At 30.7% G+C, this 19,210-nt stretch overlaps 1 protein-coding gene across 1 annotated transcript in view; it reads left to right on the forward strand.

Annotated features, from left to right (window-relative positions):
* The window catches only part of LOC121130504 (uncharacterized), a 287,422-nt gene that overhangs the window by 102,097 nt on the left and 166,115 nt on the right, over nucleotides 1-19,210 (forward strand). The window contains exon 4 of the mRNA XM_071893689.1: nucleotides 12,231-12,396. Coding sequence (XP_071749790.1) covers nucleotides 12,231-12,396 — 166 coding nt within the window. The remainder of the gene's footprint in view (nucleotides 1-12,230; nucleotides 12,397-19,210) is intronic.

Genomic DNA, 19,210 nt, shown 5'->3' on the forward strand with positions numbered 1-19,210 from the left:
CCCATATTTATTTTTCTTATAGTTTTTTCCTCCTCTATAATATGTAAAGAAATAATTCATTTCCTAACGTGCCTTCTACCTAACAAAGTTAATCAACTTCATTACATTCCATAGATAAAGTTGCGAATGGTTATGTCTAAATTCTACAGAGTCACGTTAAGTTTTTAATCATATTGAGGATATATTTTTAGACTTGAGAAAAATCATTCCAATCAATTCTAGCTGTTTTTGTCAAATTGGTTTTTTAATATAGGTTGAAATTCTCCAGGGGGGAAACTTCCTGGAATCAAAATTACGTAGATCTATTCAGTTTTGAGGTCAAGGTTACACAAAATGTAAAATACATAAAATCAACTATAACTTTTTGAAAAATTTAAATAGATAGCTCAAATATATAAATATATATTTATCTTTTTTTGCTACAGATTCCAAGCGTAATTTTGCTCTCTACAGAGTATTAGTTGAATTTGTCATTATTTAAGTTATTAAAAAAGTTTTCATCCAAAATACGATAAAAAAGCTTGGTTTTGAAGGGTACAATTTTATATTAGTTATAAAAAAAACTCACCTCATGGTTGTTTAATGTATGAAACTCGCCGAATTAATTGTAGCATAATTCGTGTCTTAAGGGGATATCAAAAAAATAAGTAGTATAAAGTAACGTTAAATTATTACTTTTGATTCAAAGTAATATAAGAAAAACTATTTTTCCAAGGAGTGATACCTTAAAAATAACTTACTACTCAAAAACACAGCTTTTTATTCATATTATTTCCCATAATCCGACTTGTAATTTGAGTTGTAACTATAAATAAGTAATGATAATGATACTAATTGTATTTTTATGTAACTTATAGGAAGAAAAAAAATAACAACGAAAAATGTATCATATAAAAATATCATGTTACAAGAGAGCCTTTCAAGTATCCTTTTTTCTCTGCGTATATTTGATGACATTGGATCAGGTTTTTTTATATCTTCTCATCACTAGATATGGCTACTTTTCTCTTTTTTTAATCGACATAATTGGTGTGTCAACATAAATCAAACTGGGACGATTTGTCTCGAATGTGATTACACTGATTTGTGATTTTAAATCTAATTACCTTTTATTTTAGTAACTAATCATCAGGCACTGAATTATATGGAAGTTTAGGACAAGTATAGAGCAAGAATTAGGGTGTTAATTAATAATATCAGCTGTTTGTTAATGATTTTGGGAGGAGAAAGGGTAGATATTACTGGACTATTTATTTTAATATGCATTTTTAAACAATTTACAGCAAATATAGGGAGAATGCTTATTTCAAATTTAAAACGACGACTGTATAAATAATGAATAAAAAAAATAAAAAAAATCACAACACCAACCGTTTTTAATTTTTTCTTAACAACAAACCCTTATCCAATAATAATAATAATACAATCATTTGCAAAGGTGTATAAAGTATGTTCTAGAAAATAATAGCAGCTTCTTTTAGTTATCAGTTTTAAAAGATTTTTTTATTTATTTCCCAATTATGGTATCAATATTTTTCCATTTTTGAAGACAAGACATCTAAGTATAAAGTAATAACTAGTGCATATGCTCATGAAAGACGGAGAGTAACACAGAAGGGTTTTCTCTGGAGTTGTAAGAGTAAGTCCTTGTAGGACTTGGAGGATAATTGAGGATCGACGACTAAGGATGGGTCGAAATTGAGTAATTCCTTCCTATCTCAATCTTAGATGAGGAGTAGGATTGTTGTTCATTTCCTTGGTCTCAGAGTAGTTTGCAGCTGAGTGAATGAAAAGTCATAACAGTTAAGCTCTCCACAAATATTCTTCAAATTGTTTAAGATTACCACGCGTTCATTTTTATAGTGTGGGAGGACTTATTTATAGACACCTGTAAACACACTTTTCTTTTAAAGGAAGACAACCTATAGACAAAACCAAGGATGGGTCCAGGTATCCATTGACTTATATACGAGCCATCAATATCAAAAATATCTTACTATATACATAGTCTTTGAAATCCCACATATTTTTTACACACTTTCTTAAGGAAATAAAATCTGAATATAAAGTGTAACTACGGCTATGCTTTATCATGAATGACTCAGAGTAATGATGATGAGCTATGAATGTAAGTCCTCTTTGAACTCGGAGAAGAGTTCATAGTCCACATTGGAGTAGTTCCACCCTATAGAGCTAATTCTGATACAAGTTCTACTCATTTTATAGTAATGATATAGGGAGGCATTTTTCCCATGTGGATCCTCAATTCTACTCCGAGTCCATGCATGAAAGACTCATACTTATAACTCTTTCAACAAAACATCAGGATTATTTTCCGTCTTTCAGGTACTAGTGATTATTTCATACTTATTTTCATAGGTGTAAATCCTAAGAAAAAAAAGGTCCTATAAGTTGCGTTACTGATCATTTGCATACCTAAAAACCTTCGCGAATGAATCAATAATTATAATAATCATCATATTTTCAAAGACAATACACAAACAACAAACCCGGGAAAAAGAGCAGATTGGAACGAAGGAACAAAGGACTAAATACAATTGTATGTATTCAGTTATCAATTTTTTTCAACATTTTATATGATAAAAAGATTATTTTATTATTATATAAGACGGCGAAGAGTGCCACAGAGTCTACCAACCAAGGAACCTAGTTACGTTCGTATATATATGTATAAATAAAGGCTTTTCCCCATTATATAGATATATTTTTACTATTTTTTGTCAGACAAATGGTTTATATTGTAAAATTATGTTCCTACATACCGACATAGGAAGTTATAGTCATATTAGTATAATGAGCTTAGTTTAGTTTGGCCCTGTCTTCAACTTTATTCTTTCTTTTCCTCTCTCTCATACTTACTTATTTACAATGTGTTTATAATAATATATAAGCACTAGGGGTAAGACTCGGTTCAAACCGAATTTTTTGTCCCAGCTGTATCTGAAGCAGGGCTGACATTCAGTTTTTTAAAATATACCTAGAATCCTCCCTAAATATCCCAAGCACCAATACAAAAATAGTTTACAGATTATTAGTACAATTTGACATTCACCTTAAATCCCTTATATTTCATATTTTTCTTCTCCTTTGATAATATTAGCTTATGTATAATGAATCAATTTATGTATGCCTTTTAAGAATATTTTTGTAGTGTTGATTAAGATTCTTTGTTCAAGTTTTGTTCTTAAAGCTATAAGCCATTGGGAACAGGCTCCACGGGTCTTTCAATTATATTGTTTCGACGTAGTTAAAAATCAGTCAAAACGGAACGAGTTCTGAAGGAGTTGAAAACAACTCAAGGAGTACCCATCTCCAAACCCTGTGGATAAATAAAGTTTGATTATATAAATAATATAATCAATTATTGTTACATGTATAAAATCCCAAGAATTCGATATTTTGATTATAAAAACTCGGAATGTAACATCAATATCCCAAGCATATTTGGTCTGAAGTGATTTTTCTATACCAAAAAGGACAGATATTTATGCTCAGACTGCAATCTTAGACCTTACGCCAAAATTTAATCATTTTCAATGCGTGGTTTCATACTTTGGATCTCAAAATGTAGAGCAATTTTGTATGGTATCAATCTATAGACTGAATGTATCTTCCATCCCCTGATTTATGAGCTGTACAAGAATGATATATGTGTCCAATTTAACTCCGTTTGAGTTTGATGAAGGTCAATTTTTTTTAAGCAAAGCTGATATTGTCAAAATGTGAGTTATCACATCAAAAAGGAAAGAACATCTTCATACATTTTACTGAAAATCCGAGGGTCAGAAGATAATCAGAAACATAAAACGTTATGTATAATCAACCATACATTTAGAACAGTTTGAGAAACAAACAACATTAAAAAACTCACTCCTGATCCATTATAAGCGGCAATTTTGTATTCCTGAATTTTTAACTAATAGCAGGTAGTAAAAGGAATGTTAATTTGGATGGGAAGTTTAACTTAGCATTTGTTTTATGTTAGGTGTTCATGCTAGTATTGTTTGTTCAGGGAGGAAGCACTCAAATTATAATTAAGTTTTCCGATAGAAATTACATCTAGACATGATAACTCTTTAATATATCTATATAGCTGTTTATTTTTTCTACTTCTTTCAAGGAGGAGCATCATCGCATATGTACAAAAACCTCATTATATTTTCAATTATAGATTATTATCCCTCTAACGGCTTTTTCTTCTTCTTTTTTTTTTCACGTGAAGAAAGTTGGTCTTCCATTTGTATTTTTAGAATACAATGTATTTTTAGAAAATATCACGATGCAAATCTTTACTGAGTATAAAGAGGCGTACACTAATTTAATATATATATTTGCTTGGTTTTTTGAAGAAAAAAAAATCGAAAATTAAATTTTCTGAAAAAAAAATAATTTTTTTAACATTGGATATCCGAATAATAATTTTTATATATTTTTGAATGAGGAATATGGTCAACCACATAATTAGATCAGATTAGGTACAAAAAAAAAAAAAAAAAAGGATCAAAAAATTTGGATATCTAATTTATCTGCCAAAAATTCTAAAATAATAGTTTGTGCATTTTTCCATTCACTCTTTGATTGTTCATTCAAATATGTTTAAATAAGAAAGGCCATATTAAGAAAGTAAAATCTTTTAAGTAATTGAATAAATTAAGTAAAATTTTTTCAAAAACCTGGAGTTGTTCATACAAAAAATTCCCAAATTAAATTCCACATATAAAATTTTTTGGACCTTTATTTCAAATATAAAATTTTTCGAAGAAAAATTTCAAAAATTCCTATTCACAAAAAATTATTTTTTCCAAAAGTCCATTATTATTTCTTAAATCAAAATATGTTCATATTATTTGAAAACGTCCAATATTTCTACACATTATTGAAGATGGTGTCTTGGGCTTATAAATTTTCTTCTTCCAAATACTTACATGAGGGAGGAACCTGCACCCGATGATTCGATTGTAATATTCAAGTTTTTTTATATGAAATAAACGTATAAAAAAAGTAATTACACTAAAGCAATAATATATATTTTATCGAAGTTTTTGAATAAAAATATCATTCTTTTTTATCTCCTTATAAATGTCTCCATCCATATTGAATGACAAATTATTTTGTAATTATTTTTCATTTTTAAAAGAATAAAAATATCAATCCTTATAAAGAAAACAAATTTTTTGTAAAAAAAAGTTATCAATTATTTGTGTATTTACCTGTATAAACATATTTTATTTTATTTCAATTGTCAAAAAGACAACAACTACTAGGAGAGTCCAAAGAAGTTTCTTTCGAACATTGAAAACTATTAAATTTTCCCATTTCGACATAGTCGTCTTAACTCTTCTAATAAACCTCCGTCCATAACGTTTGTTGGCCATCTCAGTCATTTTGCATTATTAGTTTTTTTTTGACAGATCAAAAGGTAAGACTGAAATGCTCTACTATTGAAAAATATGAACAAAAATAAATCAATTTGTGACACAAAAATCTTTTATAGATTGTTTTTTCTTCAAAATGAAGCATTTTAAAAGAATTAACAATCTTTCAATTGTTTTTTTTTCTTTCTACTAAACTGATTTTTCGTTATAACTTTCAAATGTGGAAAATCGTAAAGGACTTTTCATCTGTCAAGAACAAACTAACAATGCAAAATGGCTGATAATGTCCCTGTATGGAATGTTTAGTACACTCTCTTCACTCCAAAGCAAATTTATCCATCATTGTATTTTATTCTACTGTTATAAAAAAAGATTAAGTCATTCAATAATATACTCATACATATGCTGGACCAAACACTTTATTTAACCCAGAATCCCTGAGTGTAACCAATTTGCAAAATAGCTTTAATATATTTTCATTTCCCTAAATGGTATATAGATTTAGTACTCATTTCATTACCACACCATGTGGCAATTGTCTCAAATTATCTAGACTTTTATTTAAAAATTTTAATATAAATTTTGAACTTGTACATGCTAGAATGCTTGTATAAACAAGGCACTCATTTTACCTTCTCCAATAATTAAATTATACTAAATAAAAATGGGTTTTTTCCTCGGGATGAAATTTCATGGCAACGAACTGGCTTCGAAATGAACTTTCCTGGGGATGAACTTGACTAGGGATGAACTTGCTCTAGAGTGAAAAGTGGAAGATGATCTTTTCAGGGGTGAGAAATCCCCCGTGAACTTTCCTGTAACCAATATTGTCAACATATGTGGTGGAAATGTGTAACAACTTAACCAAAAAATAAATTTGGGAATTGAATTTCGAATTAGAGTATAACGGTTTTTTTTTACTAAAGTAGTATTATTATTAATATTTTCTCTTATTTCAAGTACTTGATATTGAGCTCTGAACGAAAATTTAAAATTGAATGCAGTTTCTCTGTTAGTTTTATTATAACTTATTTATTTCGCCTTGCTCTTTTTACAAATTCCCCTAGTGCTTAATCAGATAAGTTATCGTTTTCTGCATATATATACATATATACACACATGGAGGGTAGGCAAGCAGGTAAATTATGACTTTATAAAAACAAACAAACAAACAAAACCAAATTCCGAACATAAATAATAAAAAAAAAACCCTCTTAGTCATATATTATATATACAAATATCTACCTAAAAAATACAATAGAGTAAAAAAAAAAACAAGGCCATCTCTTGATGACACCTTCAGGTTTGATCATCCATCACACACACTTTGAACAAAAATCCATATGTATTTGTAGATCCTTACATATGTATAGTTAATATGATTTTCAGGGTTCGAGAGCAAAACTGGAACTCGAGAGGTTGCTTTGGAAATGCTTCAATAATTTTTTATTGTCAATATTGAAAAAAAAATTACAAAACCGTAAACAAGGTCTATGCAAACTTGGTTACTCAATGACCACCTTCAGCACCAATCACAACCTTTATGCGTCGTGGGAAGACCTTGCAGGAGTTGATTACAAACTCCTGAGACAATTTGTCCCACAGAAACACTATGGCGGCCTTCATTGAGTCTACATTCGTGTCTGGAGAGTTGTTGGTTTCCCTTGACAAATTGCTTCACACAGAAAAGTCCATCAGGCTCAAATCTGGCGAGGAAGGGCGCCACATCTTTTTCCTCAATACCTATCGAGCCTCCTGGCCTTCATGACATCTTTCAGAAGATCGCGTGGGATCCTTGTGTATGATGAAAATTACAAGTCGTCCTTCACGGTCCTCCTGATGTTCCTAGAAGCCACGAATAACTCGTTGGTGAGACAATTCAATTATTTGGTGAGGTCTTCCTTGATCTTTTTCTCCAAGCTGTACAGGACTTCCAGATCCCTCTTTATACCGTGAACTCCACTTTCTACTTTCTTGGAGAGGTCTTCTACATCACTCTTCATCTTGACCACCTTGAAAATTAGGCTCCTGGAGCAATCCACAATGTCCATAATCCTTGCAACCTCAACTTCAGGATATACGAGATTTGAAAGGCATTCCCTTTTGGCTTTTTACTCACTTAAGATTAATACATAACTAAATTGAATGATGGGCCTGCATGAAAAAAGTCACTAAACCTTCTTATATTAATGAGAAAGTTTACATAATTCTCAGTCCTTTTTTTGTGTTCCAACCCCTGTAAAATATGTAAATCATAAGCTTGTTGGGTGTAGTAAAAAATAAAGCATAAATTACTAAGATAATCCTCATAATTTCAAAAAATGTTTGAGTGGAAAGCAGCCTAGCTATTGGATTAACTGCTAGCAGCTGGAATATGAAGGAAATCATTACAAATCTCACTCCACTTCTCCTGAGGAAAAGACACGAATAATTTTTTTATAGATTCTCAATTCTAATGAGTCCCAAATGGTTTTATAACAATAACTCTACAACAAATCTTCACTGTTACTTTCCTTGATTAATACACACACACATAGTGCCCCTAAGTTCCAGCACGGATTCCAAAAACTACGTTGGCTGAACATAATAGTTTTCAATTTTTCAAAGTGGGGCCATGAGGGGACGGGTAGGGAGGTGGGGTAAGAAGATGGAGAATTAAGGATTGCTTTCAATTTACAATTACATTGTACACATGTTTCTCATAAAGGGGCCTCAACTAAAAATGTGCATTAGTGTAGTAGAACCTTCCCATAGCAAAGTTTGGGATCCCTGTCTTAAGAAATATTATATAGGCCAGGCATGCTTATTTTTCGGATCTGGATCCATAATCTACACTGCCCCTTCCCTCCTTCATCTACACCATCTGGTACGTAGGACAACTTTTCCAGATGAAGTCCTTAACTATTTGGAACTCAGGTACAGCTGTATCAATCTGTCAACGTAAAAAACATTGGGTAAAAAAAAAAACTCAAAAAATTGAATTATTGCTTTAAAATTTTTTTTTTTTAATAATATATTCCGCATATAAAGAAAAGCAGAAGAACCGAAGCGCAATATATTGAAGTATCGGTTTTCTTTGTCGATTCCTGTTTTAATAGTTCAAACCCGGAACTACTTCAGCAGCTACAATGATAAGGGCACAACCTTTCTTAGATGTTGTCTCCTCAAGAATGAAAAAAATAATGATAACTGCCTTAGAAGAAACAAAAATAAGATATAGGTTGCCTACAGCAACAAAACCCGCACGCTGAATAATACTTGAGATTTACAAGGTTAATTATGATTATTTTGTGATTTTTAAAGGAAGAACATTTATTTGATTAATAATTAATCAATAGTAAGTGTGCTACTTAAAGGCAGAGAGTAAACCTTAGGAACTTTGTTGAGAAGTTTTTAAAGGGAATCTATATTTGACTCAGAGTAGAATTGAAAATGGTTATCGGAGTAAGTTTTTGGAAGATATACAGAGTAGGATTTGTGTTTATTTCCTTCATCTCACATTTTCTGGCAACCAATCTAACAAAATGTCCTGACAGTTACGATTGACTCCTCCACTCATTATTATTTAAATTGTCAGGGTGACTATCTCATTTGTCTTTTTTTTTTTTTGAGCATACTCAGAAATTTACAAGTCTATATTTAATGTGCAATCTGCCGGCATACAGCTAGCAAAGTCATTGTTTCTCTTAAAATGATTATGTATTACATTTGTATTCTTCAATTAATTAAATTACTTATCATTTCTATTAAAAAGTTATTCTTATTTATCATTCAGAGACGTCACTAATTCTAATTTAAGTCACAACATAAGTCTTGGCGAGCCGTATATATATTTTTTCAATTTATTTTAGAATATTGGGTCTATGATATTATATACCCAGATAATTTTTATCTATTTTTGAATGAGGAATGGGGTCAACCACATAATTAGATCAGATTAGGTACAAAAAAAAAAAGGATCAAGCTATTTGGATATCTGATTTATCTGCCACGGTTTTTAAAATAATAGCTTTTGCATTTTTCTATTCACTCTTTGATTGATCATTCGCAGATGTTTAAATAAGAAGATCCATTCATAGAAGGAAAAAATTTGAAGAAAATAAGTAAATAATTAATTCTTCTTGGAGTATAAAGTTTCAAATGAGGCCCAATCAGCTTTATAAACACATAAATGATTAAAAACAGGTGATAAATGAACAAATAGCATCTTTATATTTTCATTCTTGAAAAAAAAATTCAAACATCAAATAAGTATAAAGTAATAACTAGTGCGTATGCTCATGAAAGACAAGGATTAACAATGAGGAATGACCCGGAATTATAAGGTTCAAGTCCTCGTGTGACTCAGAATAGAATTGAGGATCAACATCAGATAAGTTAATTTCTCTTCCAGTAGAATTTATTTACAATTTTATTTCCATTATTTTGAATGGCCAGGTTTCATAACACAGCCAAACGACAGCTGAAACCAAAATAAACAACTTTTGTGTACATATCATGTCTCTAAGTGTACAAATATCAGAGTAACAATCCACGCCAGTATCAGTACTAAGAAGGCTATAAATATCCTTCGTATCTCCAGCTGTCATCATGACAGTGTGCTACGCCATGGACAGAACCTTAATCACCAAGAGCTGTTTGCCATTGTTTTTGAGCTGTCTTTTCTTGATTCCTTAAAAACCCCTTTATTCTTAACCAAATTTTTAGTCCCCACTCTTTATAAGGATTGGAATTATTTTCTTCTTCCAAGGACTGCTTGAAGCTGATTTAATTCAATTTCATCAAAACTAAGCTGCTCTTCCTCCAATCATTTTTCAAATTGTCAGGATTAATACGCTCATCAGTGACCAATGTTCAATGTTATTTGCCCAATGATGATCTTAAGAGGTATATGAAAAAGACAGGAGGAACGGTTTTGTCTAGTTGAGAATCTTGTGTTGATTTATTTTTAGTTTTCAAAGCTGTTATCATTATTATTGAACACTTAAAATGAGAAAATTGAGGTAATGCATAACATTTAGTGTGGGTGCTCAGAAAAGACAGAGAGTACAATGAGGATTTACCCAGAAGTTATAAGTATAAGTCTTTTTTAGAATCCGAGTAGAATTGAGGATCCATATTAGAGTAATTCCAGAATATAGTCCGTGCTATATACAAAGTGGGAGTTATGTTCATTTCCTTCCTCTCACAGTTGCTAGCAGCTGATTTCCTTCCAAACATTCTTCCAATTGTCAGGTTTACCGTCTTCACTTTTGGTTTCTTTTATTTTTACATACCAGCAGGATATATTTATTGCATCCCTGGTCAAACACATCTGTAAATTGAACATATCCCTAATAGTAACTAAAGTGATATTGAAGACTTATTACAGAATTATAATTATAAGTCCTTTTTGAACTAATAGTAGAATTCAGGATCGACAACGGAGTAGTTCTCGACAAATGTCCTTGTTTATTTCCTTTTCTCCATCCTCCTTCGTTACAGCTGATTGTATTTGATCTTATGAAACGTCAGTACAGATAAGCTGCGCTTCTCTCAAACAATCTTCAAATGGTGAGGATTACCATGTTCATTTTCGGTTGTTTAAATGTTTACGATCTGAAAGGACAAATTTTATAGATCCCTTATCCTACTTCACCCATCGTATTAATCAAACCTTGCTCCTTTCGACGACCGCTTCTTTCAGTCGAGTCCTGGATGAGCAGGACTTTACTTTTTACAAAGACACAAATTACTATTGGATCTCCCCAAAAGATGATACATTTTGTACGCGCAGAATGCGTCTCACAGATGGGGGAAATTCTTAGCTAACGATATATGTACAGTACTTCGAATAAATTACATTCTAACATACATACATACATAATTTCCCGAAAAAGTTTCAAAAGTCCTGCCCTAGACAAAGAAAAAATAACAAAATATAAATTTAATACAACTTTTTTTCTTATAGATGTTCAAAGTTTTATTTTGTTTATATACATACAAACAAGGCTTCATCTAAGTATATAAAATAAATATATTGTATTTGTACCCACCATATACATATTGTATGTATATGGTGGGTATACTATTATAGGTAGATATCTATTGAGATTATTTCAAGGGGAAAAATAAATTGTATCTTAATTTAGTTGCTTTATTTTATTTTACTTTTTATAAATAGATTATTTTAATAAGCTTATCTACATATGTAGAAATGCACAAGGCATTGTGCCTTGATTACATAGAGCATATTGAAGGAGAAAAAAACCTTTCTTTCTTCTTTATAATGTCATTAGTTGATGACTTTAATAGAGCCTCTTCATATGACGTCTTCATTGTTTATTTCAATCACTTTGAGATACTAAGTAACCAAGTTTTACATCAAGAACCCTTTTCCTCAATATAAAAAGGAAATAATAAACTATTGGACCTCAAAAAGGAACTTGAAACTTCATGTCTATCAAAAATTCGCTCTATGGATTGGAGTCCCAATAATACTTTTCTAGCCATTACTTAGCTTGAATGGTATTTGAAGCATTGTAAAATTATCACAAATCCAACTTAGCAGAATAACTTCCAAAAAAAGAACATATTGTCATGAAAATATGACAGCTCTCTTTGAGGGTTAGTACTAACTCAAAATGAGACAAGATTTAGAATTTCAAAAAATCCTAATTTTTCTGACTATTCCCAAACCAAAAGGACTTTACAGGGGGATTTTAGAGTAATGCTTTTGTAAAACCGACTAAATTCAAATATTTTACTTACTTCTAAACTGCATTAACGTTAGAACTTTTTTTTTTTTTTTTCAATTTCTATCTCAAAAGATTTATAATATTATTGTTATCTTAGCAGTCCACATCCAATTTGATGGGAAATGGCCGACGCGACCTGAATGGCGGATCAAGAACCAATCTACGAGATTCTATGCGTCCTATTTCCTTTCAAGAACAAGAGTTCACTTCGAGTTGTCCGGATTTTATAAGAAATAAATTTGGACGTTTTATTCTCTGTACAGGTAAGGTGACAAATATTGTGGGTTTTTTTTTTATTTGTTTACATCACATATAATTAGTAACATGCTTCTTCAGTTCAACCTTTATGAACTATGATCAAATATAATGACTCATCAATTTTAGTTATTGTTTTTGATCATTCGAGACATGGAATTCAAGATACAAGGAAGTCTTTTGACGTGATTTTCCTGTTTTCCCCCCTACTTTAGTAATGATCATTCTTCGTGTATAAAATTTGTACAATTTCTTTGATCGTAAGTAAACATGATGCCCACCTCAACAATAATCATTACTTCATTTTTGTATCTATTACTTTTTGAACAATAAGTCCTGTATAGTTTCTAGATCTTTGCGTTATAGATCTTTCTGGAGCAAAGTTGAACATTCTGAGCTTTAAAATGAATAGGCATGCACCTTATTATTGATTTTAATGTTTTAAAATTAGGTATTGATATCTGCCTCATACATTAGTTATTTTTTCTACAGTTTTAATTTATAATAATTATTATTTAATAATGTCAAAATTTCGTACGTACATATATGAGCGTTTTCAAATGAACCCTAGAAATATCTTATTTTCCCTACTTTGACAATTTTTTTAATTTTTGGGGTTTATCCAAATAAACCTAAACATCAATTAATTAACCTCGATATTGAAATTAATTATATCTAATAATCATAGAAATAAAAATTTGAATCTTCAACAGATTCTTTTGCCTATGGAGAATGACCCTCCAGATACATCTACAAGGGTTTATGTAATTCCATTCAAAGATCTTTATGCAAAAACCAATGAAGATCTAGATAACTAAGAAGCACTTTAAAAAGATCTTAATTGTCTTGGAAAAGGTTTGTTGAACTCCAGAGGTTTGTATTCATAATCAATATGATTTAGAGGAAATTGAAGAGGCGAATTTCGATGAAACTTATGAGTACATATCAGCGTTTGTGTATATCAGATATGTTTATTTTATTTGTAGACGAATAGAAATAGTCTGATAGTCGAAAGCTCAAAAGGAATTTAAATGTTTTGAGAAGACAGTCCCCAATTCTGAACGATCCGTTTTGTAGAGTTCCAATGCTCCAATGTTGCAACGTTTGAATATATTTGTGTTGATAAATCGATGGTCAAGTACTTTTGACCCTGCAGTATGAAAAAATGCGCAAAATCAAAACCAACACTATTTGTGTCTAAGATTTAGGTTTTAGCTACATGTTCCGGAGTTGCTTCTTCATTACATTCCTTATAAGGGAGCCAAGACACAATAAAATGGTTTTGAATAGAGACAAGGGAGGGATGTTGTTTATGTACTAATTGAAAAAGAACAAATATTCAAATGTTGTAAGGTGGTCATGGATAACGTTTATATTAGTTTTGACCTTATAGACGATTTGAGAGATAAAAAAAACATTGGATTAGGACTAGGTACTGTTAGATCCAATACACTCAATTCAATTTCCATCCCATCAAAAAAGGGAATCAATAAAAATGAGAAAGAGAGGTAATTAAGTGGTACTTTGAATGATAATGATAAAGTTATCATTTATTGAAAGAGTGGCAGACCAGTTCATATTCCAAACAATTTTATTGAAAAAGATTCAACTGGAAATTGCAATCAATATTCTAGAGATACAAAGATTAAAGTAAAATTCGCCTCATTTCTGTAAAATTTTCAACATCACTACGGAGGGGTTGTCCTATTGCATAGTATGTTTTTAAACTATGCTATAATTTTACGAAGACAAAAAGGGTATTTGTTATTTTATTATGGGTTTTGAAATGTGAAAATTTTTCAAGCGTGGTGTCTTTATGGAAATAGTAATGACATTTTAAATGCAAAGGAGAAACAAAATATTTAAAAAATGATTTTACAAGTGTAAATACAAAATTCTAGGTACTCAATCATGCTAAAAATATCCACACTAATATTTTGCCAAACTTAAAACAAATATTTCTTCTGTATGTTGCGATAATGTAGGGCATCTAATTGTCAAAACAAATAAACCAAATGTTTGTGACGCGGGTTTTGTGGGAATTGTTTAAAAAATACTGTATTCAACCTTGTAAATGGTATGTATCAATGTAATTTTTATTATATTTATCGTAATAAAGTTAACTTGGAGTAAATGAAAACGAACATACGTCAAAACCCATATTTATCATCATAACATCATTTTAATTTATGAGTAAAAATATTTTTGTAGGAGATCTTCCCAAGCGTACATATCAGTGGCACAAGTGACACTTTTGATCAAATAATGATTTTAAATATTAATATATGTACTAATATAAGCAACTTTACAAAATGTCATACAAAAATTTTAAAGGATTTCTATACTCGGGAAGTAATTGGTCAAAAGGGAAACTGCCGTCTTTATTCCAGATATCAAGTGTTCCATGATGTCTGAGTCAAGTACCTATATAGGGGCATCTGCAGGAAGGGGGTTGGAGAGGCTGTAGTCAAATCAAAAAGTATATACAATGAGACGAGACCAAATTTGAAAAAAAGGAAATGTTTCGTCATATTTTCATCTAATTTTGTGCAGATGTTATATGAAGGCTCATATAACACAACTTTTAATTTTTAAGGGAGACTTTTTAACACTTTTTTTGAACAGAATAAGTATTCCGATGCCTCAAAGCATACACTCTTGTTTTAGAGACTACAATTACATTATACATGAAGTGACCAATTGTTGCATATTACCTCTTAATGTAAATTTTAACAAAAGGACTACAGAGAAAACAAATCTCAAATTATACGCACCAGTTCCCTTTTTTGTAAAACTTCTAAATTTAAAAACTGGATATGACCGTGTACTGCCGTTATATTTAGAATAGGTGGAGGTTATGGCAGGTTTGGCTGTATTTATTGAATGCGGAATTACAAAAGTACTACGTTGGATAAAAAAAAAGTTAGAGGGTAACTTTTTTTTTACTAAAGACGGAGCTTCGCGTCATCATACCGCTAAGACCCAGGACTTCCTGAGAGACAACTTTTAAGACTTTTGGGGTATCAACATGTGGGTACTCTACCCTCAAGAAGTGAACCCCTTGGACTACTCTATTTAGACGCGTCTAGAGAAAAGGATGGGTGCTACTCCTGGACGGAGTATCTAGAGACTTCCATGAAAAAGGAGTGGACCGAGATTAGTCTGACTACATAGTTAAGGTCTGTCAGGGGCTTAGGCCTCCTATTGAGGCAATTATTAGAGATGAGGGCTCACATATTCACTACAAGTAGTCCCAAGCACTATTTTCCGATGATTTAGTTAAATAAACGTCCTCAAAATACCACTTGTTTAACTTTGACTCATGAAAATAGGTAAAATTGTGCTACTAGATAAAATTAACCTTCATAATATCAGTAAAATATCATGCAAAACAGATTTTTATATTTCCATCTAAAATTTACGATAAAGGATAACATCCGAGTCATATTTTTGGAAATGGTTGGTAGTTGGATCCATGAATGACAATTTACAAAAAATGGACAATGTATATAGCCTATACAATTATCTTTATTTCATTTTCAATTTTGTTGATGGCTTGTATATTCAATCAAGGAATGCTTTATATCTACATGGAATGCGCAGTCCTTATTTTCTTTCTTTCTTTTTTACCTACTAAAGGCTATTTTTTATCTTACAATAATTAGAATATCATTAACAGAAACAAAGAAATTAAATTAAAACAATTGTGCAGTGAATATCTGAACAAATTAAAATAACTTCATTCATTCATTATTTTATTACGTATATGTGACGTGTCAATGAAAAAAAAAGGTTTGGATAAAAGAGAAACTATGTTACTTTGTAAGAAGGGAACAATTAACTTTATACAGGTCATTATGCACCCTTATATTAGCCAATTATTATTTGAGGGTTTGGTGTTATTGTAGGCTTGACTTTGAGTGTTTTTATAAAGCTCCTTATTTTTCAAAATATAAGGGCTTGGAAGTTGTATTTTTTTTTTTTTTGAAAGCCATTCAATTTCTAGATTTAATCTCGAATTTTGATCTACGATATTAAAGCAGAGAGAACCGCGACTTCGGTACCAGGAATCAAAAAAGCTTGTTAATATACTAAAAGAATCTAGTCTGTTTGTAAGTTGGCACGTCGGGTATATGTCCCTTAATTACTGATGTAGAAGAGTAACAAATTCCCCCATGTCTTTTTCTCACACTTTCACTACTCTGGGCCCACAACTAATGGATTTTGCGTGTGTTTATGCATAGTCTTCATTAATTATTATGTAGAAACACATAAGTATATTTAATAACTTTTTATTTTTCTTTCTTTATACATTTTATGCTTGAATGAGTTTTTACATCTGCAATTAGGATGATGAAGTAGATGCACGAACAAGTCATTTTTCTCTTAACATATTATATGCATGACTTGTATAAGCAAAGGGGAAAATCCAATGTGGAATGAGCATGCTAAAAAAAAAGAAACCGAAAATCAACATGGTAATCCTAACAATTAGAAATATGTTTTGGAGGAGAGAAAGAATAATGCACATAACGTTTCATTAGATCAGCTGTTGCAAGAGAGGAAGGAGAAAAGGATATACACGATGACATTTTCTAGAATTATCCCGATATGGATCCCCAATTCTACTCTGAGTCCAATACGGACTTACAATTAAAACTCTGCAATAAACCTTCATAATTACGCTCCGTCTTTTATGAGCACACACAAACGTTCAAACATGTTTTGATTTTAATTTAACCTACATATATGTATAGGAAAGGATGTTCACTACTCAGAAATTAAATAATAACTACAACTGCGATTTTATACTTCCAATTACAAATTAGCAGGCCACCTAAAAAAACAAAGCGGATGTATGTGTATGAGTATACAACATACATACTTGGCCAAACTTTATTACTACTATTATGTAAATTTTGAGAGGTTCAGAGTATTTTTTTACAATTTTCCTGTAAGCAATATCTCAAATCTCCTTTAATTGGCTAAGCAAATAATTCATTTGAATTATTCATTCCTGGACATAATTGTCTTTGAGAGAAAATCCATTTTTCACTTGCAAACCTATCATGGTTACCATGCACTTTGTTGGCCTACAAGTTGACTACCTTTGGCATTTCCTACATTTTAAAAAAATATTAACTATAATCAGTGGATGATAGAATTTTCTTCATTTTCTCGAAATTGAAAAAATTGAAACTAACTGGTTTTAGAAATGAACTCTTCATATATGGATGTGACGGACCGTTTTGGTGTTAACATTTTTTTCTCCTGTACAATATTCAATTATCTGGCTTCTCACTTTGGCAATGTCACTGACTTCTTAGGGCAATTTTGATGTGTTTACGATCTATTGATAAATAGTAAAAAACAAAATCTTTTATTGGGTGATTGAGCTACTCGTTAATTTTTCTTTAATTTGTTTTTCTTGGAAATAACTGTCTCATATATGAAAAACATTGTACAGATGTTAATGTTCCAGGATTACCAAAGATGTTGTTGTGCAAAAATATTTTTATATACTGGCCATATGTTTCTTGATTTTTTAGTATTCGAAAAAGTGGAAATAACTGGTTTTGGAAATGAACTCATCAGAAGCTAATATGTAAGAAGATTTAAGTGGCTATCATGGATTTTATTAAAAAGGTCTACATTTCCCTACGCTATAAAATGAGCGAACAATACGTGTTAAATGTAATTTTTTGTCGATGACATTAATTAGCTAAAATATTTGTATGAAAAAACATGAAATCATTGAAACCATGGATGTAGCTCCATATATCTGAGTGTTCCTTCAAAAGGATCCATCTAAATCATTAATAAACCAGAACTACAGTGCCACTGAATATAAACTCTATGTATTTTAATCCTACGAGGCTTCATTTGCTCATTCCTTTTTAGTAGGATTAATTTTTGGGGGGAAAAAAATTGAAAAAGTTGTCCTACGTCAACTCAAAAATATGTTAAGCAAAATCAAGAAAAAGAGATAATCCAAATAATTCATAAATACTTACAGGTTAATATTTCAGGGACGTTTTTGAGTTAATTATAAGTTTTTTAAATTAGTGTGAGAAGTTTGGGCACACACTAATGTTAAGTAACGTTTAGATCCTTTATTTTATGTGCTAGAATTATATTGGCTCCGATAGCACCCATTTCAAATCCAACCTCTCTATTTCTTATCTTTATATTGTGATAATGAATTTCCCCGACTTTAAGCGCAATTTGCAGGTCATTTAAAGGATTAATTAAAATAAATTGTTGTTTGAAATAGACGATAATTCACAGAAGAGTAGAAATGTAATTCACAATCAGGATTGTTTTCGTGTTGAGAGACCACATAATATTTTCCCCAATACAGAACTGTTGTTCAGATATTGAATAGTTTAATAATCATTTAGCTGACATATAAATTAAAATTGAGTCTTTTAAGTTGATTTCTAGTCTATATTTCTTTTTTTTTTTCAAGTATCCAAAGTGCATTAAACAATGCACTTGTATAATAAACATTGCATTTAATTAAATTCATGATGTGAGGGCACAACCCCGATAAATCCCGGGAAAATGGGATACAAAGAGTAAAACCCTATAATCTATATACCTTCAATAGAAAAAAAAGAAAACTTTTTGCAAAGGAGTTTGTTGTTTCTTGATTGATTATATTCATTAACTTAATTTATAATTTGCAAAATAAATAGTAATAGTAAAAAAAAAGCATTTCGTTAATGTACTTACATTCATAGGTAGGTCGGATTTTGAGTATTCATTACAGTACGTATCTGTTATATTTCTTGTTCATTATCGTTTTTAAGAATTTTAATG

This window comes from Lepeophtheirus salmonis, chromosome Z (assembly GCF_016086655.4).
Source record: "Lepeophtheirus salmonis chromosome Z, UVic_Lsal_1.4, whole genome shotgun sequence".
Classification (NCBI taxonomy): Eukaryota; Metazoa; Arthropoda; class Copepoda; order Siphonostomatoida; family Caligidae; genus Lepeophtheirus; species Lepeophtheirus salmonis.